Genomic DNA, 25679 nt, shown 5'->3' on the forward strand with positions numbered 1-25679 from the left:
GTTCAACATCAAGAAAACAAAGATAAACATTTGTATGTATACGGCCGAAATCGTCGTCGTGACAACCTAGCTGCTATTGGTCGCTATACAAGAAAAAATTTTTAAAAGTTAGAAACCTAAAATGTTTGTCCGATCTAACAAACATGTATTGCAAGACCGATCAAGAGTAAAAAATAGGATTTTTTCGGATTCAACCTATAGGTTAACGCCGGAGGGTTCGATCCATCAACGACATCTGGTATTATAAATGCTAAATTTTTTCGAAAAAAAATTTGAACCCAAAAAAATGCTGATATCATCGATGAAGAAAAACCCAAATTATTACCGGTAATAAATAAAAAAAAGTAGAAAAATCTAGCAACAACAATTTTGGATGACGGACGACCAAATTACCGATGAGGATGAACACTACAAGAACAAATTTTAAGCAAACCGGCTGGCAACCCAAGTTTTTTCTGATGTTCGTTACCAATAACACCAACAAAAAAGACGGGCAACCAAGCGTACCGATGCGTGACAAACTATCTGTGAATGTACGTGGAATGAAATTTAAAAAAAAAATTCAACAAAAACATGTCAGAAAAAAATGGAAAAAATATTATTTAATTGGATGATAAGATTAAGGCAATTTTGTTCCATTGTTCATATTTATACGAAATTGATTTGATTTTGATTTTGTAGCCAAAAATATTTTTATTTATTGATCAATTGATAGTTTAACACAGAATTATAATCATTCAGATTTCAGTGCATTTGTTGCTACGACAAACGAAAGCGATGATGATGTTGATTGAAAATGGCAGAGACAGATACGGTGATACAAATTGTCATTCAATGTCATCATCATATATATTAAACATGTCAGGATATATTATTATTATTATCTAAAGATAGATTGGTGGTGATTGTCTGCTGGTTTCGTCTCTTGTTTCCATTGTCATCATCAGGCAACCAAAAAAAAAAAAAAAAATTTCGCTTTTGTTATTCTCTGAGAACCAATATAACAAGTTTTGTTTACATTCATTGGACAGAACACTGCTTATTTCCAACTATCGAGTAAATCTTTTTGATTGAAATAATATCCCACCAACAAGATGATCAGATTCAATGAAGCAAGTTTTTGGAATACTACGCTACATTGATTATCATTAGCAATATGGCCAACCGTCACCGTTATTCTCACATCATCACCATCCTTGCCGCTAATATTGTCATAAAGATAGATTTGGAATTCATTTCGCATACGACTACAAAGACGAGTAATTTGCCTTAATAAACAATAGGTATCATCAGGTTGAATAGAATCCAATGCGGCCAATAGTGAATAAAGCCATAGGCCTCTTTCGATAGTGAATTTTTCATGACCATCTTCTCGTAACCATTCGTAATGATAGTATAATAATCGGCAAACTTCTTTTTGACTAATTCTAGCTAGTAATGATAATCGAGGCAAATTAGTATGATAAGAATTTTCAGGCTTATATCCCATGTGGTTAGATTTATTTTCATGGCTGAAACAATATTCACGCCACCATTTACGGGTATGTTGGATTAGTTTTCGAGTGTCAGAACATTTTGTTCGTAAATCATCGATATGTTGGCGTAATGTTAAAAATGATTCAATCAGTGATGGTACTATTGATTGCTCATGAATTTCAAACGCAGGCAGTGAACGTATAAATTCCTTTTCTTCAATCGATTTCACGTGATAATCATAACATTTTGGTTTTCGAATCAAAATTTGTTCGGCCACTTTTATACTCGGTTCTTGTTGAGATTCAAGTTGAACTCGTCGTAAATAATCTGCACCGTTTTCAGGTGGAATACTTGGATCATAACTATCGAATGTAGCCACAGGTAACCTAGGAACCAGATTCATCAAAGCATCATCATCATTAAGTTTGTCACTATCTTCTTTGTAAAGATTCATGATTCGATTTTCATTTTTGAATATTAAAAACATAAAATCAGCTGCATGTCATGCTTCAAGACGATTAAAGTTCATTCATAAAAGACGAGCAGTTATATTTTTGTGTTGAATTTCGTGAACTCTATCATTAAAACCATCTGTGATAGAAAATGATCCTTAAACTTTCAACGAATATCAATCGCTTCAAATGGTACGATCACTTTTTGTTCATTAATAGTCTACGGCATCAATCGAATCAATCATCGAGTAAGCTTTATATCCAGGGACAAAATGATCCAGAACGACCGAAGATTCGCGAATATTTCTATTACATTGATCACAATGGAATGGTAATTTTGATTTTAAACGATGAATTAAATTAAATTGTGTTATTCATAATCGATTTCAGTTATTTTTAGATGATTCTCGTATGAAAAATTTTACTAGTTGTTTTAAGGAAAAACAATTTTTGAATTTCTTTTTCAAAAATATAAAATTTAATAAAATGGGTCGTTATGAGAAAGAATTTCCATACATTTCATTATGTGGAATCGAAAGAAATTTTATACGATGCGATGATGTGCCTATCGTTTATACGCATATAGTTCCAAATACTAAGGATTCATCGAAAAATGAATTTAATCTGATCATTGCTAATTCGGATCTAGCTTTTCCATTCAATCCTGAATCATTGTACATGTTACCGGAATCAATCAATACTGAAAAAGACAATGATGATGATGATGATGATGATCAAAGTATCCTGAAACACGGTGGACGTATCTATCACGAAGCCGATGATCGATTCGGAAGTTATGGATTAATACGATCAATGCTTGCCCAAGAGATTGGCAACCTGTTCGTTTTGAATGAACAAAAAATACCAATCATTTTCAAATGGAACGGAGTTGAATACAGACTATCGAATAGATTAGCTTCAATTGTCATTGGAAATAAGGACAAATAAACCGGACAATAAAATTTATTTCTTTTTTATTTGTATATAGTAGATTGGTAAAATTCAACTATACACTGAAAAAAATCCTACCGGGAAAAGAGGGCAAATTTTGTACAGTAACAGTTAAATCGAATTGAAATATTGGTATAAAAAATGCGTGGCTTACATAGACTTTTTTCCCCATTTTTTTCAATGTATACTATACAATACATAGCTAGTATATTTTTGTATCAATGAAAAGTTTTCAGATTATAATTTAATTTTTCGTAAATCGTTTGTACTTAGTTCGGAATAAAGCCTTAGCAATTGATGTAATTCATTTGGATTCACTCTCAAGGCATTATAATTTCCTTCAGAATGTATGTAATCATTGATCTCATTGATATTCTCCAATGTGAAAATGACCCCAATGAATTTTAATTTAGAAAAATATTCTCGTAAAGTAATGGTCGTCGGCGAAATTGAGGTTAGGAAATTGATAATGGCACGCACCTCTCTATCTAATTGAAATCCACCAAACTGTAAATAATTCAAAAAAAAAATTAATTGTAAATAAGCAGATGTTTTTAATGCTTTGATCGAGTAACATGATGGGAACTGGCAAATTGATTATCATACTGACCTTATTGAATAGACATTTAAATAAAGCTTTATACAATCGATTGGATATTTCCGCACTGATTACGGTCAAGAGCGTGTCAAAATTTTTCTCGGTTAATTGTTTTTTGAATGGCGCTAATGTTGAATTTATATTCATCAAAAACGTTTGAATGAAAGGCCGTAAACCTTCACTGACTTCATAGGTGATAATATCTTGATCATTCAATTCATGACTAGTTGATATAAATGAATCGATCATTGATTTGACTATTGTTTTGAATACGACTGCGAATAATTGTTGCATACCCGACTGAATCAACATCTGAAACTTGGAACTAAGTGAACTGAAATTCGAAAGACAGCTATCGAAAAGGTCAATTTGATTCTTTTGCAATACACCGCTGTTGGTTACATCGACTGTTATGGTCTGGTTCAGTTTATTTAAATATTCACAAGCCGTGTCCAGATTGTTCAATGCACATATGAACATTATTTTCATCTGTTCAACATCGTTGGAAGATTGGAGATATCGCCCAGCTTGAAGAGCATTATATGCATTGGCTAGATCCAAAGTTGATGACGCATTCGGATAGCCACATTTGATACGGTTATTGATTACTTCATAGAAAATCGTTTCCAAAACAATACTACAATGATTGATCATGGCCATTATAACATTGGCTGAGCCACACGATATGGCTCTTTTAAGGCATTTTTTAATAATAAAAAATATATCATCAAGCATGCTCGATGTAATTGCTGTTGAATCCAAATCTTTATGGTCAATATCAATCGCATCCAATTGAATGGCTTTCTGTATAGATTCTTTTAGGAAATATTCTTCAAGCAAAACATAAACGGAATCTAGATCATGTATCATACGAGAAAGAGTACAGTCCCTAATAAGAGAATCAATATCTTGAGAGCCAAATCTAACAGGTAGTTCGTCATGTCGTTGATCCACTTTTTCATTGTTCTTGGCAGCTTCTATATCGCCAATCAAACGGTTGGAGATGAAATTGAGGTATGTTTGGTTACGATTTATCATGTACATAATATCGTTTAGATGTTTGTCAACCACTTTTGGATCTAATTTGTTCATATTCTGGTTAGTGGAAAAATTTTTCAAAGCTCGTGACACGTTTGATACAAGGGACGTGAAAGTTTTTTCATTTTGGTAATCCTCGATAATCGATTTTACTTGTGCGTCACACTCTTTTTGCAATTTTACGACAACCGGAAATAAATTCCCGGGACCATAATAAGTTTCGATCAGCGGATAATGAACATCGATTTTTTGCGCAATTGTTTCAAAAAGATTGGACAGCTTGGCCAACGTAACAGAACCTTTTGTGGCAGCATTGATTTTTTTGTTCGTGATTTCTTCAATAATCTGTGACCGAAGATAATTTGAAAATTGATCCAAACCTTGTTTGTGCTGTTTAATTAACGGAAATATTTTAAAGAATCGCTCAACACCGGCGCTATCTTTATGAGCGACAGCTTCATCAAATCGTATCATAACTATTGATTTCAGATTTTGTTCCGCTTCATGCAATTTCACAAAAGATTGTTCCAATGAACAAGTATCAGGCATTTCATTATTGCCGCTAAGACTTTCATCCAATGCCGTTTTTCTCAACATAGATTCATCCATAGACAAAAATCTATAGATATGGCGAGCAGCTTTCTCATAATCTTCATCGGCCAATGATTTTTGTATTCCATCTGTACATGAACGAAGGTCGATAATATCTTCTACTTGTTTCAAACATTCACTCACACGATTTTTGACCAGATCAAATGAACGTATTTTATAGCTAACATTATCAGCCATGACTGATGTGAAATTTATCAAATTGGCTAAACGTTCAGCGTCGCTTTCGATTAACGATATGTTAGCCATGTGTTTGATTAACGATGTCATTAATAATTGCAATTCGTTTTCTTTTTTCAGAAATAAATCAACGTCTTGCTGGATCATTTGTTCTTCTTCATTAAGATGTTCCAACGTGCTTAATATATCGGATCGACTTTGGATGTGTCGAAATTCATCCATGATTAAAAATCAAATTGAAATCAGATTATCAACAACAATATTTATTATTTATCATTATTTAATGTGCAAGAAATTGGGAAACGTCAGCTGTATGGCCGACTCTATCGGCGTTTACTAGATGGCAGACCAGAATGATTAGAATCAATCATCAATAATAAAAAGTGATTAAAATGCCAAAAAATTATCATTTATTAATGAAAAGTATAATTAAAAGATAATAAATAAATATAATACAATCAAAATATGAAGGCAAATAATTATATTGATGATTGATAGCTCAATTGTAAACAATTTTTTTCGCCCAAGATAGACCAGAGATCGAAGTTGTACAATAATTACGATTGGGATGTTCTACTGCACTGGATATATTACCATTGGCACCAAGATAATCAATACCAGAATCCAGAGAGAATTTTTCTGTTAATAATTTATGTTTTACTTTGTCGATTATGGAAGAGTTTTCTGGCTCAGTAAAATCAATATAGTTTTTATCATCGCGTTTTATATTCATGGCACGATCATTGAAGTCATTCATTTTATCTTCGATCATTGTTTTCAATTGTTCCGTGTCATAATTTAATTTATCAATATTGGCCAAGTGTTTAAATTGTTCGATATCATCAAATTCGAATACTCGCTTAGCAAATTCAATTACTTCAAATATAAAATTACACGTCGAATTCCATTTAATGAATTTACTGGACATGTCCAGTTCACCAGTCTGTTCATTTATCAACGGATGGTGAGGTATTGGATCAAATATTATTTTCTATGAATAGAATGATTAATCATAAGGTGGCTGATAAATTCATTTGAAAACAAACCGGTATATCACAATTAGGATATGATGGGCTGATGTGTATAGAGAAGCGAAATATTTTTCCTTTGTATAAACCATGATGGATGAACATTACTCCAAACCATTCAAATGCAGATTCATGAGATGGTGATATGTAGACATGAAGAAATTCTTGTTTTTGAAACAAAACGCTAAAAGGAAGTAAGTAAGTAGAATTAGAATAATTTATAAACATTGTGAAAATACAAACAATTCTTTCATGAGTTGATATTCGATGAAAATCATAGAACATTGTGGTGATGATGGCGGTAATGATTGTGTTGATTGATTTAATGGAAATCGATTCGGATTAGATTTTGTTTTAGATGCTGACTGTTGTTGTTGGGTGGCTTCCATGATTAAATGACACGTATGGCTGAAAATTCCGTAAACAATCAAATACAGTAATACCCCGCTTAACGCTGTTTCGATATAACGCTGTGCAATTACATTACATTGTTTTCCTGTACAAAAATTTTCCTCTCATATTTCTATACTGCTACATTTTAAATTATCAATAAAGTCAAAATAGACAAAGTAGACTGTGAATATAGTAGCAATTTTTACAATAAAATAAAAATAAATTTTGACCACGCATTTTGATTTGAACACGCAACCTTTTGATAAGCTTCAGATATCCAATAAAGTCAAAATAGACAAAGTAGATTTTGCCAAATGTTGAAAAAAAACTTGATTTTTCATCTTTTGACGATGCCTAGGAGAGATAAAAATACAAATAAATCAATCGTTTTTTACAATAAAAACAAATTTTGACCCGGACGTGATTTGAACACGCAACCTTTTGATAACATCCGGAAGTATAAAATTTTTATACTGGAGTCAAACGCGCTACCAAATTGCGCCACCGAGCCAATGTCACAATTAAAAAAACTACTGTGCCACCACATAAGTACACCGAAAAAAATGGGGGAGTCAAGTCTACACTCAGAAAAGTAGGAACTTGATGTTGACAAAGAATCTTATCCATTGATGTTTTGCAATTATTGGGCACTAACGTTCTATACGAATGTTACTCTGGCTCAAACCGCGGGCTATTTCATATTTTTTACATAAATAAGAAAAAGTATAAAACAGTGACACCAGATGACGATCAATATTCAATTAATTTGCCATGACATTCGACTTGTGCGAAAAAGAGGGGAGACACACCTAACAACATAGTGTTATATACTGTATGTGGTTCCGATTATAACCATCTGATATTATATGATTACAAATGGAATTTTCGTATGTAGTATTTGTTTTGATAATTGTCCCGATGTTATTTGTGGTTACCATCGAGATAATCGGGTGTTACCGTTTCGTTTATATAATCAGTGAAAGTGAATACAAAAGAAAACCTCGACCAGTTTGGTTGGAATGGAAATTACGATACTTTGGTCAATGACGACAACAACGACATCGTGACAAGGTGTGATACTATATTATTCGCAATGGTTGTGATCAACCCAAAGAGAAAGGTTTCTACTGGGCGTATGCTTTTTTCCAATTTTGATTTAAAAGAAAAAAAACAACCAACAGCTTTTTCATTTATTCTTTCAATGATGATAGATTTTAGTTTAATATATGTGCCTAATTTAAAATGAATCGTCTGTGCGATTGCTCAAGTGGTGGTGGTGATGATGGTTTACGTTTTGAATTCTAAAATTATCGATTCTGGCTAATCAAAAGCACCACCTGGTCACACATAGCTTGGACAGCTGTAGCCGGCTTTGAATTTTTCATCTGCATCCGATTCAGCTGTATAGTTTTAGTCTAGTTTTTAACGTACGATTCTATCAATATAAAAACTAAGATTTAAATATTAAAGGCGTGGTAGCAGCAATTCCAACGATAGATTTTTTTGGTTGCATAAATGATGCTGAATGATTAGATATGAAAAAAAACATGCGTCATATCCTAAATATTCTGGCCTAGAATATATTAGATATAAAGGATAAAATTTGGTAGTGGCATTCGAGGAAAATATTCATTACATTACCGATGACCGCATTGCAGTAGTTTTAGTGAAAAACATAATCTTTTAGCTCTTTGAACAGCCAGTCTGAATTTTCCAATTACATTTTTCCATTATCATCAATGATGACCGATTTCCATGGTTAGTCATGTGTTGATTGTAACATTTCATCAATTCATTGTTGTTCATCTTCAACCAAATGAAAACAATGGCTGATGCAACCAACTATTTTATACAAAAGCAATAGCAAGCCATTGATCCATACACACACCAGATTCACATTATCTGTTTCATTTTGTATGACTCAACTTGAACTCAAAATAGTTGACAGAAAAAAAATTCACAAATTCAAATTGGATCCAGATTCGAAGTTTGACTGTAAACACAGTCGATCTGTCTGTCTGTCTCTTTCCCTATTTGTGTAAAGAATTGTATCTTCAGACCAACCTAACCATAGCCACCAACCGGTACGCACAAATCAAAAACGATACAACGTGGATACAATATGAATCCCTGAAATGAGCGCCACTGTTTCATGGAGCCACCACCACGATTACAACCACGACTACCAAACTTATACACAACCGCGCCCTAACCTCGAATCAAATTCATCCATCCTATTTGTGTATGGTAGACGATTGTAATAAATTGCGGAAATCTAGGTTCTTTTAGGGTCACTAAATTCTTTGGATAGATATATAAAGATTTATGGGTTGAAGGATACCGTGTTAATATGACCATGATGAGATCGATTTAACAAATTTTTTATTTTATTTTAGATGGAATTTATAAAAAAACCTATAATGTTGGAAATTGAATTGGAATTGACTCAACAAGATGTAAAATGAATAAATATGATTGTCAATGGCCCTATGACCTAATGATCATCGGGATTATGAAAAACAGAACCCAATGGATCAATAATTCCATGAATTCCAATCTTAAACAGTAAAAGTGAAAATACGCTGTATATAAACCAATGTCTAATATTCAACATGCTACTACGTTCGATAGAAGATCCACTATCACGTTGAATACCACTACGACCATAATATAACTTGCTACAGATGTGGACCTGATGCTGCTATGTTTATTTGAATGAGCAAGAAATTGTATCCGTGTGTGTGTGTGTCTATCTGAAGCTAAGCGCATAGATGGATTGTGTTGTGCTGCAGAATCTTAATTAGTTGGTGATTTTTATATTTTGGTTTGATATATCCATATCACATATTCCAAGCAAAACATTTAATGCAGCTTTTTTTCATGTTTGTGTAATGTTTGTTTGTTGTTTTGTTGTTGTTTTTGTTATTGATAATGTGATCCATAGGATCCGGAATAAAATTTTCTAAATAAAAACTTTCATCCTTTACAACATCTTTGTAATTAATATCGAACATCATCATAATCATTATCGTCATCCATCTGACATTAGCCGATGATCAACAAACACTTGAGCCAAGAACAAAGATTTTTTAGCTGTTGGTGGCTCTTTATTTTTATTTACGGTAAGCCATGCAATGTTAAATGTGTTTATTATTATATACAGAGAAAAAAGTAAAATTCGGATAGTGTGCTTGTTGAAGAATCATAAATAGAATCTTTTTCCTTAGACTCGAACACACACTCATTTGATCTAATTACTAATGAATTTGTAACGTTTATTTCGTATCGAAAATCTTTGTTGAATATATGATTTTTGTTTTCAATTGTCGATGACAATCAAAAATGGATCCGATTTCTGTAGGATCAATCTGAATTGGAAATTAGAATAAAATAATACCATTTTATCAGTCATTGTTGATTGTTGTGATGATGTTCTCGATTTTCATCATATCTTTTCAATTTTAAATTCGATTTCGATGTTTATTTATTCTCTTAATCCATTTGTCACATCAATAACTTGTTCTCAAATTCACACATGCATAATTTGTTGAAATGAAATCATTTCCAATGATGATCTAAGAAAAAGATGAGCAGTTATCATTATCACATATAAAAACACACACGCACACTGAGATTTACTGAATTCAAAATTTGAATGAAGTTATGCCTCTTTTCTTCTGGTTTTCTCATCTTGTCGGTTTTTCAGGCGGTTGGCGTTTTGTTGCTCATTCCTCGCCCAATTTCAAAGTCCATCCACGGCATCGAACGATCAATTCAACCTTAAAAAACAGACAAACAAACAACCAGACAACCATCATTGATGATGATCAACATCAATTATAAAAATAATAATAATCATATATATATCCATTTATTCAAAGACTGTTGCTGCTTACCAGCCATCCATCCCAATCATTAATTCAAGTTTATATCAAAGATGAAGAAAAATGGGGTATCATGATGATGATGATCATTACAGTCGTTATGTCCTTTTGTCTATTTTTTTATGATTATGATCATCATATTGATACATAATTGAATGGCGTATTCATAACAACAACAAACAACAGCAACAACAAAAAAATTGTCAACATCATTCTTTTGTCACATTCATTCTCGGTCATTATGTTTTATTGTCGTCATATCAAGCTTATGATTCAATTATCATTTCGGTAAGACTTTTTATTTTTTTTTTAAAAATATAGATATTCATGTTGTGAATCACCATGCTACAGTAAGGAAAAACTATAAAATTATTCTGCTGTTTTTTATTCGTTGATACTACCGGTTGTGAAATTGTCACCGTCATTTATTTTTTCATTTTTAAACTTTTAATTGTTAGCAATGTTTGTCCTCATCGACATTCATTCTCTATATGATTGATCATTTTTTATCGTATAAACTATATCGTGTTTACACATACACACATGTCCCTTATTTTACGGTTAAGAAACATCTGATTTGCTATTTTTGTATGACTGATGATGATCATAATGAAAATCAATAGGAAAAAAAATCTACCAACTATTTTCATTGTTTGGTCGTCCGTGAATGGTTGGTCGAAATAATGAATTAAAAGTAGTTAATGTCACATCATTTATAAATTGGGTCCTTTTGTCATCAGATCTATTTTTATATTGATGGATTCATTCACCCATTCACAAGTGAAGATTTCTTATTGTTATGAATAAAGTGAATTCATTCCGAATTCACAACTTGTTGCTTTTCAAGCATTTTAGTCAATGAAATTGAAGAGAGAGAGAGAGAGAGAGAGAGAGAGAGAGAGAGAGAGAGAGAGAGAGAGAGAGAGAGAGAGAGAGAGAGAGTCGAATTTTTAGACAATTTCAAAATGTCATTTGACCTTTTTTTCTCCTATCGTTTGTTTGTTTAAATTCGCTAGATTTATGATACCTGTCATTTATTCATCATCATCATCATCATTCATTTTATTTCAATAAAATAACTGGCTTCATCATTTGCATTAGCTTCAAATTCTATTAAATAAAACGAAAGCAAGTGTGGCAAAACGGACATTATTGAAATTGAATATCAAATATACTAGGTGTGTATGTGTTTATTCACAGTTTTTAAGTGTTTGCCAGGAAAAAAATGTTTCCTTAGCTCATTTTACGGCTATATTCACACTTTTTATTGTTCATCAATCATCAATCAATTAATTGCATTGATTCATATAGTTTGGAATTCCAATTTTCATTTCATCAAGAATTGAATGTATCGATTTTTTTATGAATCATTTACAAATGATAATGCCTATTGATAATGATGATGATAGCATGTTGGAATGTTCGTGTTATGGCTGACCTTGCCAAACAATTGTCATTTGATTTATTAGAAATATGTTGGTCATTTGGGATGTTCGTTCTTTCGTGTATCCCTTCCCAAAAAACGAACATGCATATACACATACACATTAAGATCAAAATTGAAAACAATAATGAATGTTCACTGTGTTTTGTGTGTATGTTTTTATTTTAAAAGGTAATGCTTAAATCGATTGTAATTATGTGTGTTCATCATTACACATTAACTTTGCCACCACATATAATCATTGGCTGATTGTCGTCGTCATTTCAACATCATAACTTTAAACAGTAAGAGAGAGAGAGAGAGAGAGATTGATTGTTGAAGGTTAATTTTACTCTCTCATTGAAAATATATTTGTATCCTATTGCCTTTGTACACAATTGAATTTTTTAGCCTAAAGAGAATGTGAAAGAATTAAAGAGTTTGAGCTACTAATGTATTCTACGATTTGTATTCGCATAATTGTTATAACAAATGGATTTTATCCACTATATTACATGTGATATGATATAGCAGACAACTACATCTACAAATTTTATTATGAGGATGACTACACAAACGATTTTGTCATTTTACCACAGATTTTTTGAGATTAATAACATTCACAATATAGTTTACGGCATTTTTCGAAATTATGAGATCCATCAATAATGTTGCAATGATTATCCCTGAATTAAATTTAATAAAAAGCCTGCGCAAAGTTATCATTAGCCAAGTTTTTTATTTACCAAATTGTTTCGTTTGCGAAAAAAATCAATCTTTTTTTTTGATGCCATCACCATTAGTAATCTGATTCATCCAATAGAATTTGCCCAAGTTTTTTTTTTGGTATTCTTGCAATGAGTTTGATTATATTGAAAAATTGCTTTTATTTTGGTTTTAAGCAGAAAAAATTTTTATTTTTGGCACCTTTACATGTGCACATGTGCCTCCGTGATGATAATGTTCAACAAGCGTGCAAGATTCTAGATAACGAGAAAAATGTTGGCTTTACATCTCCATTATTTATTCAACTTTATATGAACATCGAGAGAATGTGAATTTCATTTGTCAGTATTTTATTTCCGTCTTGGTTTGTTTGTTGTTTTTTCAACATTTCAAATTCATAAAGAATTAATATATACGATTATCTAATCTCCAAAAAAGAATTTATTCTCGTCTGACATGAATGTTCGGGTCGTTGGCTAGAATTTTTAATAAAAAGAATTGACTATTTTCTTTCTTCTTCTCTTTAAGTTGTGTTCAATGTCAAAAACAAAACGTAAGCATGCAAAATCTCATTTCTTTCATTCCTCCAATTATGCAGCAGATGAATTCGATTTCAATTTTTTTTTTTTTTTGGCTACAATATTAGATTTCTTTGAGATCATTTCATTTAAATAAAAATGTTTTTGACTGATGTCATGGAACATTTGCAAAATTCGTTAAACATTTCTAATCATTCAATCGATTTATGAAAAATTCGTTAAACATTTCTAATCATTCAATCGATTTATGAAAAATTAACTGAAACAGTCAATGATTGAATGACACACATTTACAGCAAACCAATTCTTTCATCTTTTTTTAATTGGTTTGTAATGTGTCATAAGCTATGTTGATTGGTTGATTCGGTTTTTTATGTGAACTTGAAGCCAGCCTTTCGCTTATTTAGGACAATATTTACTTCCCACACATGTCATGATTTTCAATCATATCATATCAAAAATCATGATAGCAACGGAGGTGTTAATTGTTATGTCAGGCAAGTTGAAAAAGTTGCACTTGACCCTAAATATTATTGTATTGTTATGTACAACAACCTGAATCATTGTCTTTGGACAAAATACCATTGGGAACTAGTAGTAACTAAGAATAAAAACTGGTGATGACGATTGCTTACTTATTGTGTAATGAATGAATTAATAAGCATGTCATTTCTTTGTGAATGGCCAAATCTAATATTTTTCCTCATTGAAATCATATTTGGAATGGAGAATTTTAGCTTGATTAATATCTGTTTTTTTATTCATGTCACTCTTTTTCTATTTTAATTGGTTTGATAATATTCGATGATTCTAAATATATAAAACATTTATTTTGTTTGTTTTTACTAATACTATTTTTTGTCTGTTTGTTTCGTTTGTAATTTAGGAAGAAAAACTTTTGACTGACGATCGAATGATAATCGAAACCTGGAAAACTTTGTCCACTTTCATTTTTTCTACGAATTTCATATACTTGAAGCAGCTGTAATTAGGGAATCTTCATTGTCATATTCGACATCTGCATCATCGTTAATTTTTTTCCTTATTGTTGGATCAACATCATCATCACTATTGTAATTTTATTGTCGTGTTTGCTGATCAAACAAGATTTTTTTTAGTATACTTCTCATTGAATACAATAAGTGAACATAAAATGGCCACCCAAGCGGTGAATAATCACCATAATGATGAATTTGATCCAGATGATCCGGAAATTCAACGACAGATGATGCGTCCCCCGGATATTGAACAAGATATGAAGGAAATGGATCGTCGTCGTCGTGTTGATGTCATATTAAACAGCCAGGTGTTCCGTGAAGAATTGGAACGTATAATCGAGTCACAATTGAATGATGGCTATTTACCGGCATCATTATCGGCATTGCAACAGGTGACAGAATTATTGATGCCTGGTGCCAGTAGTCGTGCATTGCGTTTGGGACATTGTGGACCACCAATCAATGATATCCGTGGTGTCGATGGACTCAAATATGCTAAAGGAGAAAAATTACTGCGCTGTAAATTGGCATCCGTTTATCGTTTGGTCGATCTATATGGATGGTCGATGAGCATCTATAATCACATCACCGTTAGAGTCAGCCGAGAACAGGAACATTTTCTATTAAATCCATTCGGATTGCAATATGATGAAGTGACCGCGTCTTCTTTGATAAAAGTGGATCTACAAGGCAACGTTGTCGATCCTGGTTCAACGAATTTTACATTCAACAAGTAATTATGCAAAAATCCTTTATCAATAAGCAAAGCGTTCTATTAATAATCTTTTTTAATCAGAGCTGGTTATGTATTGCATTCAGCCATTCATGCGGCTCGTCCAGACATTAATGCCGTCATACATCTTCATTATGGACCTTGTGTGGCTGTATCGGCCATGAAACAAGGTCTAATGCTATGTTGTCAAGAATCTTGTGTTCTAGGTCACATTAGCTACCATGATTATCGTGGCTTATTGGTCAATCCAGAGGAAAGAGCTGATATTGTTCGAAATCTAGGACCAAGTAACAAGGTATTGGGTTTTTTTTTACAATCAAGAGTTTACCTTATCATCATTTGTATTTAAACCGTTAGGTTTTGATACTCCGCAATCATGGTGTTGTTACGTGTGGTGAATCATTGGAAGAAGCATTCTTCCTTATGTATAATCTTGTATTGGCTTGCGAGACACAAATTCGTCTCGCACAGGTGGGAATGGAAAACATTCAATTACTGCCACAAGAAACATTTGAAGAGGTACAAAAAGTTCTTCGTGATGATGCTGGCGCCTCTGTACAAGGTCTTGATTCAAAAGATGATAAACAAAAGCCCAAAAAATGGAAAATCTGGGATTTGGAATTCGAAGCACGGATGCGTATGTTAGACAATGCGGTAGGTTGATTGCTAATTTTTATTGTCTTCATCAATGATTCTATTGTTTGATAATTTTTTCTGACAATTTGCAATCGTGATTTATCGATTATGATAATTATTTGGTTGTTCTATTGTTTTTTTTTTTTTTTTTGATGATGATCACCTGAATATGAATGTAGGGATTCCGTACTGGCTACATATATCGTCAACCATTGTTGCGTGCCGAATCAGCACGACCACGTTCGGATGTTGAAGTGCCACCGGCTGTCACATCACATGCCGGTCAATATGAAGAAGATAAATGGCTTAGTCCGTTACGAAAATTGGTGCAGGGAAAACGTACACAGGATAAATTGAATTGGGTTAATTCACCGAATAGCTATCAAAAGGTCGAGGTGCTCGAAACGGGTACAATGGACCCAAAAAAAATTACCAAAGTTTGTTTTGTTTTTTATTAATCTGTATTGAATTATGACAATGAATTTGTGCTTATTTGCAGTGGGTACAAGATGGCGCATCACCCAATCATAGCACCCCGGTCAAAATTGATGGTCATAATCAATTTGTTGGTGTTAATGGAGGCGATCCGGCCGAATTCAAACGAAAACAGAAAGAGGTTTGGAAACATGGAAACATTTGGAATTATTTATTTTTAAATTAATTACTTGCATTTTTCCTGTACAGATGAAAGAGATTCGAATGAAGAATATGATTTCTAGTGGACCACAGAGTTTAATCTTAGAAGGAGCAAATTGGGATGATGCAAGACGTGCTGCACAACAAGATAACATCGATGGTGGTCGTGTGTATTTGGGCGCAGCATCTAAAGGAATTATTCAACGAGATTTCCAACATAATGCTACTGTTTATCGAAGTGCATATGCTAAAAATCCATTCGATGGTGTCACCGAAGAAGAATTAATGGAATATCGTAATCTTATTGAACGTAAACAACGTGGTGAAAATGGTAATTGAGAACATTTTAATCTTTCATCATTATTAATCGCTTTATCATTCTTATTCATTCCAATTTAGTTGATATTCCAGAAAAAATGAAACATTTAATGGTTGAACCAATGTCTTTTAATCAACAAGATTCGCAAGACATTGCTAGTCCTACATCGCCGACATCACCTCTTTCGGATGAAGAAGGTAAGATAATCTTTTCTAATAAATTTCATATAGCCACAAACTAGTAGATCATTTGACCTTTTCCTCATTTTATTTTGAATATATAACACTAAGTTATTCACCTATTTTTTGTATTTTATTTTACTACCCCGAATTTAATACACATTTTCATCAAAACTAAAACGAATCATATCCGTATTTGTTGTCGTTGTCCTACTAACCTCAATCGATTGCGACCGAATTTCACTCAATCAAACTGATTTTTTTTTGTAATTTCACTGCCATATTACAAACGCACACATCCACACATATACTAAACCGACTAAAACCACCTACAAAAAAAACTCGATTCCAATGGCGGTACAAACACATACACATAATATTGGTTTTGAATCATTTGTTCCCAAAAAATGTGATATATTCTGAGTATAGATCTGACTGGTGGTAGAGGAGGAGTACATAGATCACATTCAGCTAGATTAGCTCTTAAAGGTAAAGTTTTTATCTCACCATTGTAGACCATGTATCTGTATATCTTTCTGTTTCAGTTATTGGTCTATTTCTATCTGTCTTTTGTTGAGGAACCTTTCGTTGTTTTCAATAACTTTGGTGTCTTTGATATCTTTACCATTTACAAACCCATTGATACCCATTCATGTCACACAGTCAACCATTTAATTGATTTATATCATAATTTCTTTATCTTATCTTATTTTTTTTTCTAATTTTATATTTTCATCTCGGATCTATTTATCGTTCTCTATTTCTCGCTCTATCTATATTGGTCTTGCCTGTCTTTCTGTCTGTGTGCCTGCCTTTATTCTTTGATAAAAATAATCATAAACACAAAATATTTATTCGCAAATATGAATTCTTAATTCGTGACAATAAAACTTGTTTCAGCAACATACACAGAAGCAGATTATTCTGAACCAAGTCAAAGTCAAAAAGGTAAGATATCGCTTATTCGTATATTTTAGTTTGCCGCCATAATTTCGCCAAATCGAATTAATTATAATATTAAATGAATGAATGAATGAATGAATGTATGATGATGCTGATTTTATGGTTAAAGAACCAGTGATGGCCATTAAAACTTCCTGTCATACCTGGTGGTCGAAATTTATTTTTTATTGTTACAAATGTTGTTGTTATTGTTTTTGTTGTCCGAATCCTACATCTAAACATTCTATTGCAACTACTTCTGTTTCCTGTTATTCATCTGGCTGATTTCCTTGCTAATTTTTCCTTAGTATTTTTACTTTTTTGTTTTATGCAATTTTAATTTATTTTTATTTTTTATCCATCCGTTTTTGTATGAAAAAATTCACACTTAAATTGTCATTTTGAATTTTGACCTAATTTTTATTTGATTCGTTGCATGTCACATCTTACCACAATTCATCCTGCTTATGTGTCTTGTTTTATTTTGTATTAATCATGATGATGATGATCAATATAAATACCTAACTGTGTTACTCGTGTGTTGCCCGTCTGGATTGTTGCTAACACAAAAAAACCAAATACCAATGCTAACCAGCCACCGAAGATAAATTGTTTGCTAGAGGACGATTTAGGTCCGAACGAAAACCACAAAGATCACGTAAGTTTTTTAGTTCCAGAAAATTAATGTTAGTGAATGTAAATTTATATGGGTGTGGGTTATTGGTTTTTTGAATATTTGCATATATTATACTGGGAACGTATAAATTCTGTCATTTTTCGCTTAAAGGAATTCATGAAATTATTTTTTTTTCTATACTAATCCTTTCATATTATTTTGAAAATTTGTTTTTTTCTTGCTTCAAATATAGAATCAAATGTAAATGGCGATGATAAACATGGTACATTGGAACGCGGAGCTAGTGGTGCTGATACCTTATCCAGAGAGGTATGATTCGATTCATTTGTTAATGATTGTAATGTCTAATAATCATTTTTAACCAAGGGTTCACCAATGAAAGAGGAAAAGAAAAAGAAAAAAAAGGGTCATTCATTGTCATTCTTTTCCAAACGTAAATCGAAAAAAGATAAAGATGAACAACATGCCATGACATTGAATTAATTTCTAATCAACGTTTCGTTCGATACATCCATCCATCGATCGTTAAGGCGCTTTTTTTGATTTTATCATTTTTTCATCTCGGTGACAAAAAAATGTAAATCAATCAAATTTCGAACGAAATTTACTCAATCTCATAAACGAATAAAATTAGCCTCTCTCTTACATACACTCAAAAAAAAAAAAAACAAAAACATCACACAAATATCATTATGATTATCATCTACAAGCCATTCTACACCCATTGATGATATTTTATACAAAAAAAATTGGACGAAATTCAGCAAAAAAAAATTTCCTTAATTATTCATTACCATTCGATCATACACCCCATATTTTTGAATCAACGATCCGTTTTTACACACACACACACACCCGCACAAAAGAGCTCTAATTATTATTGACGAAATTAAATTCAATTATTATTATTTGATCACATGTAAAACACAAGAAACATTTGACAGCTTTTTTTTCTTGCACACACCTACCTTCAATTTTGAAAGCTCATGAGATGCAGCTATATGATGAAATGATGATAATCATTACATAAATAAAATTCTTGATATAATTAATTACATAATGAATGATAATGCAAACCTTCAACCCTTTCCCAAGACATACACACACACACAGGCCGCTGTGTAATTTTCATTTCATATATTCTATGTTATTCATTGGCTACTACTCATGCATTTTTTTTTATTCACAATCTTTTTGAGAAAAATCACAAAATATATTCAATTTACAAAACTTTATATATTATATATTTTGACCATTGTGCATATGTTCTCGATAAACAATTTTATGCTACCATTATATATTAATATAGATTACAATGATAAAAAAACAACTACAACAGAAAAAAAACCAATGAAATTTTCATATGTGTGTACGTGTTTAATTGTTTTATTTGAAACTTAGAGGAGTTTTTTTTTCTCACTTTTAATGAAAAATTGGATATTTTAATTTTTATTTCATTAATTTTTTATTCACAAAAATTATTTCATCATTATCATTTGATTCTATATTTTTTAGTTATATGATTATGTTTCACTCATCACTTCACACAACCACACACACACATACAAGTGATAAAGAATTTTTAAAAAAAATTTATGGTTATTATGAAAAAAAAAAACAGTACACACACAACACTCTCAAAACACAAACAATCATAAAGATTTTATCAAATCAATTATTTCGAAGAAAAAATTAAAATTGAATTAATATTTAGTTTTGAAAATTTCGTTTCTTTTTTTTATTTTATTTTAGAAATAACCCCTATGCCTTTATTAACCCATTAATGCCCAAATTTTTTTTTTTTTGAAAAAAAGTTATCAATTATAAAAATTTGATGGCTACAAGTATATGAAGGGTGAAAATGCATTATGTAAAAATAGCCCCGCTTAGCGCTGTTTCGCTTAACGCTCAGAATTTTTGTAACGTAACCCCGCGTTAAGCGGGGTATTACTGTATTATTAAATCTAAAAATTATTCATTATCTTATAGGTCACTGTCATAATCTCTCTTTCCTTGAATCATGTATTTTATTCGTCTCCCGGTACAAAAGTCTCCGGACTTCGTACTTTGTTCTTTGCAAATAAATTATTATCTATCTATCTATCTATCTCTTTATTATCTATCTATCTATTTATTTATTTATTATCTCTTTAAGAGGCTAACGTTTGTGTGTAACTGCAACTTTTACACTCGCCAAGTGCTTGCACTGTGTACTAGCACTGTGTATTAACTTGGCATTTAATGCGGCGAAGCTGAGCCGGCCATTCCTGCTTATTTTCAGTACAAACATAACTATTTAGTATGAGCTACTCAGTGTGTGTTGTGTGTGTGTGTCTGAGCATGCGGAAAAACTTTTGAATGCCGCTGAACAGTTCGTCCAGCTCAGAAGTAGAAGTCACTTCTGTGGTATGTAGCTTTGACAAAGCTTTTTTTCATTGTTCTAGCTCAGCACACGTTGCTGCAGCTTTTGCATCCAATAGATGGTGCAGTCATTCAATAGAACATAGAAAGAGTTCGAATTCGAATTTTAGATAGTGACACACGTGATTTTCATTTTGTGTTCATGTATGAATATGTGATGAGTATATGATGAGTATGAGTATGAGTATTGAAAAGTGAGTATTGTTTTTATCAATTCTAATCTAATCTAATCACCATCATTTTATATTCCGAAATCGAATTTGAATTCGAATAATTTTCATTTCATTTTTTGTTCATGTTTGTTCACCATAATCATTCATTTTTTTAGTGTTTTCGTTTAATTGTTTGTTCACCATCATCATTCATTTTTTTAGTGTTTTCGTTTGAAGAAAAAATAAAGAAAAGAAAATGCTAAACGAACAAGAAAGAGCACGTAGGCGTGAGTATATGCTGTTTGATCGATAAGTTGATGTTGGATTTACGTAACATTTTCAAAGGTGTCAGGTACAATACACAAGTCATGGCTGACCCTGCGGTACCAAACCGAAAGCCGGAAGCAAAACGCCGTGCATAGAAATCCACCGTCAGGCACGAAGCGTTAAAATTGACACCTTTGGCTGGATGCCAAGCAGGGGGCGGTGCAGCCGTCCCCTCCTGCGGGTATCCAGTTATATTGACCGTCAAGGATTTATACCTTTGGCTGGGTACCAAGCAGGGGGGCGGCGCAGCCGCCACACCTGCGGGTATCCAGTTATATTGACCGTCAAGGATTGATACCTTTGGCTGGGTACCAAGCAGGGGGGCGGCGCAGCCGCCACACCTGCGGGTATCCAGCTTTATTGACCGTCAAGGATAGACAGTCCCGCAAGGCCAGCCTGGGCAGGCGCGAAGCGCCTGTACCGGGCTGGTTATTATTATTATTCAATCTAAAAATTACAAATATATGTCACGACATTTATGAAGAGAGTCGTGGATAAGAAAAACAACGTGGTGTGGAAAAAACGTGTCACTTGAGTCTTGGTAGTTAAAGCGAACGTGTCTCTTGTAAAATATTAAATTTTGATAAATTTGAAATAAAACCGAAATAGTTTTTATTTTTAGTTTTTTTCACTTTCAACAATATCTTGAATATCGGCAGCTGGAAGAAAGTAAGTTTTAATTGATTTTTAATTATTTTAAAATTTTTTCACATTTCTTTCATACTTATAAAGATTTTTCAACTATTGTCAATCATTATCATTTTTGTGAGAAGAACATTCCTAATTGTAAAGAACAACTTGATAAATATACTGATACATCTATTGATATATATACAAATCCATTTTGGAAAATTCTTCAAAATTGTATACATGAAAAAGATCGTCTAAAACATAAAATGGAACAAACCAAAGAAATGATGAAACAAACTAGAAGTTTATTACAGATGGATGAATTGAAATGTCATAAACGTGTACTACGTCGTTTAGGTTATTGTTTATCATTCCAAATCAACATTATGTCCACACATATGGCTGCCGTTACTTTTGTACATTCAATTGGTGATTTTCGACCCAATAAATTTTCATCACTACTCGAATAACATTGCAAAGACCATTGAATATTTCTATAATTTGTTTATAATATTAACTTGTTTAAAACATGTTTTTTTTCTTTATATATATGTCAAATCAAAAACAATTCGGTTTTATTTCAATTTATCAAATTTTTACGAAGACACGTTTACTTCAACTGCCAAGACACCAGTGACGCATTTTTTCCACTCCATCACGTTGTTCTACTCATACACGGCCCTCTTCATAAATGCCGTGACATATATATAATAAATAATTGTTAACACATATATGTACAAAAAATAAAAAAAATTACAAAAAAAAACGAAATTTTTGTGATTGTTATTTCATCATTTTTGTCCTGCTATTTATATCTGTTTGCCTGTCTGCTTATCTATCTGGTTCAATATTTTTTTCTAGTGTTCAATATTTTCTGTGGAAAAAAATCAATAAAAATAAAAGTATTTTCAATTGGAATTTCATACAAAAAAATTTTTTCCCCACAAAAAAACCTCACTAATGAACTGATCCATTATACCAAATAATGTTCGGAAGATAGTGGTACAGGAGAATGTTGATAATTTTATAACAACCTCTACTATTATTTCACACACACCAACGTTTGAATTGAAATCAATGTTTTGGCGATATATTCAAAGATTTTATTAAAATTCAATTGTTACATCATCGAAAACTGTTTGCTGCATATCATTTTGATTGTATAACACATATATCTATCTCTTTATGTCTTTTTTATTATATTATCATTGTAATAATTACGATGTCAACTAATTTCAAACGTAAATTTTATCATGAATCGCAAAATGAAACGTCAATCGACGATAAAAAACAAATAAAAAATTGGAGTCTACCCGAAAAAATAATACATTATTATGGCCAAATGGGTATAAATCGATTTTTTGATTGGCAAGTGGAATGCCTTGAATTACCCGGTGTACTGGATGATCAAAAAAAATCTTGTATATTCTGCGCCAACCAGTGCCGAAAAAACAATGGTTGCCGATATTCTTTTGTTCAAAACATTATTGGAAAGGCGTAAAAAAGCCATTATCGTTTTGCCATTTGTTTCGTTATCATTAGAAAAAGTGGAAAATTTAAAACCGCTATTCAATCAAGTTGGTATACGAATAGATTGCTTTGCTGGACAAACAAATCCTCTTGGTGGTATACAAGAAGTCGATGTAGCTGTTTGTACTATCGAAAAAGCAAACAATATGATCAACCGATTGATTGAAGAAAGAGAAATGTATCGTATCGGGCTTGTTATTGTTGATGAATTACATATGATCGGTGATACATCAAGAGGCTATATTCTCGAATTAATGTTATCAAAATTGATTTATATGAAATTAAATGTCGATCTTCGTCAATTACAAATTATCGGCATGTCAGCAATAATACCGAATCTTAATGATATCGCCAAATGGTTGGATGCTGAATTATTTGTTACCGATTATCGACCAGTACCGTTAAATGAACATGTTGTTGACAATAAAATTATCAAAATTTCGACAAATTCAATTCAATCACCATACACACAGTTTGATTCATTAGCATCGACAGTTGTTTCAAGTGGTGGTCCGAGTAATAATGACAACAATGGAAAAATCGAATGTATACCGATAAAGACAATTGATTGTAATCTATTAAAATTAAATACAACCTTTTCCAAATCGTTGATTTACATGGCCATTGAAACATTGGTTCAAGGTTTTTCTACATTAATTTTCTGTCCAACTCGTTCAATGTGTGAATCAATGGCTAACAGTATTGCTGCCAACATATTCAACATTGGCCAGAAAGATCATGTTCCACAGAATGATCTCTAACGTAATATTCGACAAAGTATTCATTCTGATAATATCCTATCATATGAACGAATTGTTTCGCTCATCAACACATTGAAACGTTCATCTTCTGGTTTTGATCAAAATCTTGAACGTGTATTGAAATTTGGTTGTGCATTCCATCATGCCGGTATGACAATGGAAGAACGTGGCATAGTTGAACAAGGTTTTCGTGATGCTCCCTTGAAGATACTTTGTTGTACAACCACACTTTCAACCGGTGTAAATTTACCAGCACGACGTGTGATGATCATATCACCATACGATTATTCCAGTAAACTATTGCCCGTTGGTATTTATCGTCAAATGATTGGCCGTGCTGGACGTAAGGGAATCGATACAATGGGCGAAAGTTATCTTTTCTGTACGGACAAAGATATCAATATGGCTCGTCGACTTATTACGACCAAAATGCCATCAATTAAATCCAATTTAATTACGATACAAAAATTGAAAAATAACAAACCATCTGCAACAACAACAACTAGTGTTGGACAACAAATTCCAACTACATCTAATAAACAATGGGAACCTGTAGTTAATGATCCAATTTTACGTGCTGTTCTTGAAGTGATTGCAAATGAAATGGTCAAAAATATCGATGATATTCATGTTTATCTTGGCCGTACTTTTTTTTGTAATTGTCCATTAAATTTATTGTTGGCATCTGAAGAACAGCAATCATCACAAACAAATATGGAAGAATTAAGAATGGAAAAGGTTGAAATCATTAATGAATGTATACGTATGGCATTGGATAAATTAAAAACTTATGAATTTATCTCTATTGATTCATCTGAAGAAGCGAATAACAGTAGTGAAACAAAATCGGTTGATTCATCATCACCAATTAATGTAACTGAACTTGGTCGAGCTGTAATAAGTTCAGGTGTATCACCATCGGATGGCCAATTCATCTATGAAGAATTGAAATGTTTCCGATCAAATCTATCGTCACCGTTGCCTGACTTATATATGGTATATCTTCTGTATGCCAGGCAAATGATGATTGCCACATGCCAATAACGTATTGACACCCATAATTTTGATACCATAACTATCGTTGATAAGATCCAAGATTGTATTCGAATTATTGATATTAAATTCCTTGCAATCACTATCTGTTAATGATGATCCAGGAACATCAACACCATAAATTGCCGAATTATAGGCAATTACAGCCAGAATATGAAAATGAAAATTCCCAATGGATGAGAAAAAAAGACAACGTACGAATTTACCAAAAAAATACGACCATTTCAGAATCGAGAAAATGAAAAATCCAACCTACCTGTTGTTGTTGCTTTGCTATGTTTTGTTTTTTAATTATGGAACTTTACAAATTCTGTTTTTGAACATAAATATTTGTCACTAAATTTCTATTGATTATTATAAGTTTCTTTCCGTTTTTTTTCTGTTCGAATATACCAATTGTTAATAATTCATATTTCCAAAATCATTTG

At 32.2% G+C, this 25679-nt stretch overlaps 5 protein-coding genes and 1 non-coding gene across 18 annotated transcripts; 3 read left to right on the plus strand and 3 right to left on the minus strand.

Moving 5' to 3' along the window:
- Window positions 1-673: 673 nt before the first annotated feature.
- LOC124491365 (ubiquitin E2 variant domain-containing protein pendolino) lies at window positions 674-6882 on the minus strand. The gene is made up of 4 exons (XM_075735151.1): window positions 6576-6882; window positions 6351-6516; window positions 6043-6295; window positions 674-1914 (listed from the first exon to the last, which is right to left on the minus strand). The coding sequence occupies exons 1-4, from the start codon at window positions 6719-6721 to the stop codon at window positions 1040-1042; spliced, it is 1440 nt and encodes a 479-aa protein (XP_075591266.1). The 5' UTR covers window positions 6722-6882; the 3' UTR covers window positions 674-1039.
- LOC124491366 (UPF0598 protein F59C6.12) lies at window positions 1814-2905 on the plus strand. The gene is made up of 2 exons (XM_047053993.2): window positions 1814-2259; window positions 2319-2905. Exons 1-2 carry the CDS (start codon window positions 2080-2082, stop codon window positions 2874-2876), a joined length of 738 nt encoding a protein of 245 aa, XP_046909949.1. The 5' UTR covers window positions 1814-2079; the 3' UTR covers window positions 2877-2905.
- On the minus strand, window positions 2886-5795 carry Cog4 (conserved oligomeric Golgi complex subunit 4). The gene is made up of 2 exons (XM_047053989.2): window positions 3490-5795; window positions 2886-3386 (listed from the first exon to the last, which is right to left on the minus strand). Exons 1-2 carry the CDS (start codon window positions 5524-5526, stop codon window positions 3117-3119), a joined length of 2307 nt encoding a protein of 768 aa, XP_046909945.1. The 5' UTR covers window positions 5527-5795; the 3' UTR covers window positions 2886-3116.
- A 253-nt stretch (window positions 6883-7135) lies between the features above and the next one.
- Window positions 7136-7236, minus strand: TRNAW-CCA (transfer RNA tryptophan (anticodon CCA)). The gene is made up of 2 exons: window positions 7199-7236; window positions 7136-7171 (listed from the first exon to the last, which is right to left on the minus strand). It is a non-coding gene; the product is annotated as a tRNA-Trp (tRNA).
- Window positions 7237-9411: 2175 nt separating this feature from the next.
- hts (adducin 1-like protein hts) lies at window positions 9412-19429 on the plus strand. 13 transcript variants are annotated; one of them, XM_047055574.2, is made up of 13 exons: window positions 9412-9847; window positions 14184-15028; window positions 15092-15323; window positions 15386-15682; window positions 15844-16101; window positions 16164-16280; window positions 16349-16631; window positions 16700-16816; window positions 17228-17287; window positions 17699-17746; window positions 18336-18398; window positions 18610-18686; window positions 18744-19429. In XM_047055574.2, the coding sequence occupies exons 2-13, from the start codon at window positions 14451-14453 to the stop codon at window positions 18858-18860; spliced, it is 2247 nt and encodes a 748-aa protein (XP_046911530.1). In that variant the 5' UTR covers window positions 9412-9847; window positions 14184-14450; the 3' UTR covers window positions 18861-19429. The 13 variants fall into 13 exon arrangements, 12 of the variants coding, with proteins under 12 accessions (XP_046911530.1, XP_046911534.1, XP_046911532.1 ...); XM_075734849.1 differs by lacking the exon at window positions 9412-9847 and adding an exon at window positions 10681-10897; XM_047055578.2 differs by lacking the exon at window positions 18336-18398.
- A 1497-nt stretch (window positions 19430-20926) lies between these two features.
- On the plus strand, window positions 20927-25592 carry LOC124493138 (DNA polymerase theta-like). The gene is given in 5 exon segments (XM_075735147.1): window positions 20927-20992; window positions 21127-21946; window positions 22010-23315; window positions 23317-23889; window positions 23968-25592. Coding segments are annotated over 3 exon segments (2034 nt in total). The 5' UTR covers window positions 20927-20992; window positions 21127-21946; window positions 22010-23129; the 3' UTR covers window positions 25243-25592.
- The last annotated feature ends 87 nt before the right edge of the window (window positions 25593-25679 follow it).

This window comes from Dermatophagoides farinae, chromosome 1 (genome assembly GCF_024713945.1).
Source record: "Dermatophagoides farinae isolate YC_2012a chromosome 1, ASM2471394v1, whole genome shotgun sequence".
Taxonomy (NCBI): Eukaryota; Metazoa; Arthropoda; class Arachnida; order Sarcoptiformes; family Pyroglyphidae; genus Dermatophagoides; species Dermatophagoides farinae.

What these genes read in the sequence shown, in the direction of transcription:
- Cog4 (XM_047053989.2), bottom strand. Translation starts at nt 5,526, where the DNA reads ATGGATGAATTTCGACACATCCAAAGTCGATCCGATATATTAAGCACG. An exon ending in TTAAATGTCTATTCAATAAG is followed by an intron (nt 3,387 to 3,489) that starts GTCAGTATGATA and finishes AATTATTTACAG; the next exon opens with TTTGGTGGATTTCAATTAGA.
- LOC124491366 (XM_047053993.2), top strand. Translation starts at nt 2,080, where the DNA reads ATGATCCTTAAACTTTCAACGAATATCAATCGCTTCAAATGGTACGAT. An exon ending in ACATTGATCACAATGGAATG is followed by an intron (nt 2,260 to 2,318) that starts GTAATTTTGATT and finishes AATCGATTTCAG; the next exon opens with TTATTTTTAGATGATTCTCG.
- hts (XM_047055574.2), top strand. Translation starts at nt 14,451, where the DNA reads ATGGCCACCCAAGCGGTGAATAATCACCATAATGATGAATTTGATCCA. An exon ending in ATCTAGGACCAAGTAACAAG is followed by an intron (nt 15,324 to 15,385) that starts GTATTGGGTTTT and finishes TTAAACCGTTAG; the next exon opens with GTTTTGATACTCCGCAATCA. An exon ending in AGCTAGATTAGCTCTTAAAG is followed by an intron (nt 17,288 to 17,698) that starts GTAAAGTTTTTA and finishes AACTTGTTTCAG; the next exon opens with CAACATACACAGAAGCAGAT.
- LOC124491365 (XM_075735151.1), bottom strand. Translation starts at nt 6,721, where the DNA reads ATGGAAGCCACCCAACAACAACAGTCAGCATCTAAAACAAAATCTAAT. An exon ending in TATCAACTCATGAAAGAATT is followed by an intron (nt 6,517 to 6,575) that starts GTTTGTATTTTC and finishes ACTTCCTTTTAG; the next exon opens with CGTTTTGTTTCAAAAACAAG. An exon ending in ATCCTAATTGTGATATACCG is followed by an intron (nt 6,296 to 6,350) that starts GTTTGTTTTCAA and finishes TTCTATTCATAG; the next exon opens with AAAATAATATTTGATCCAAT.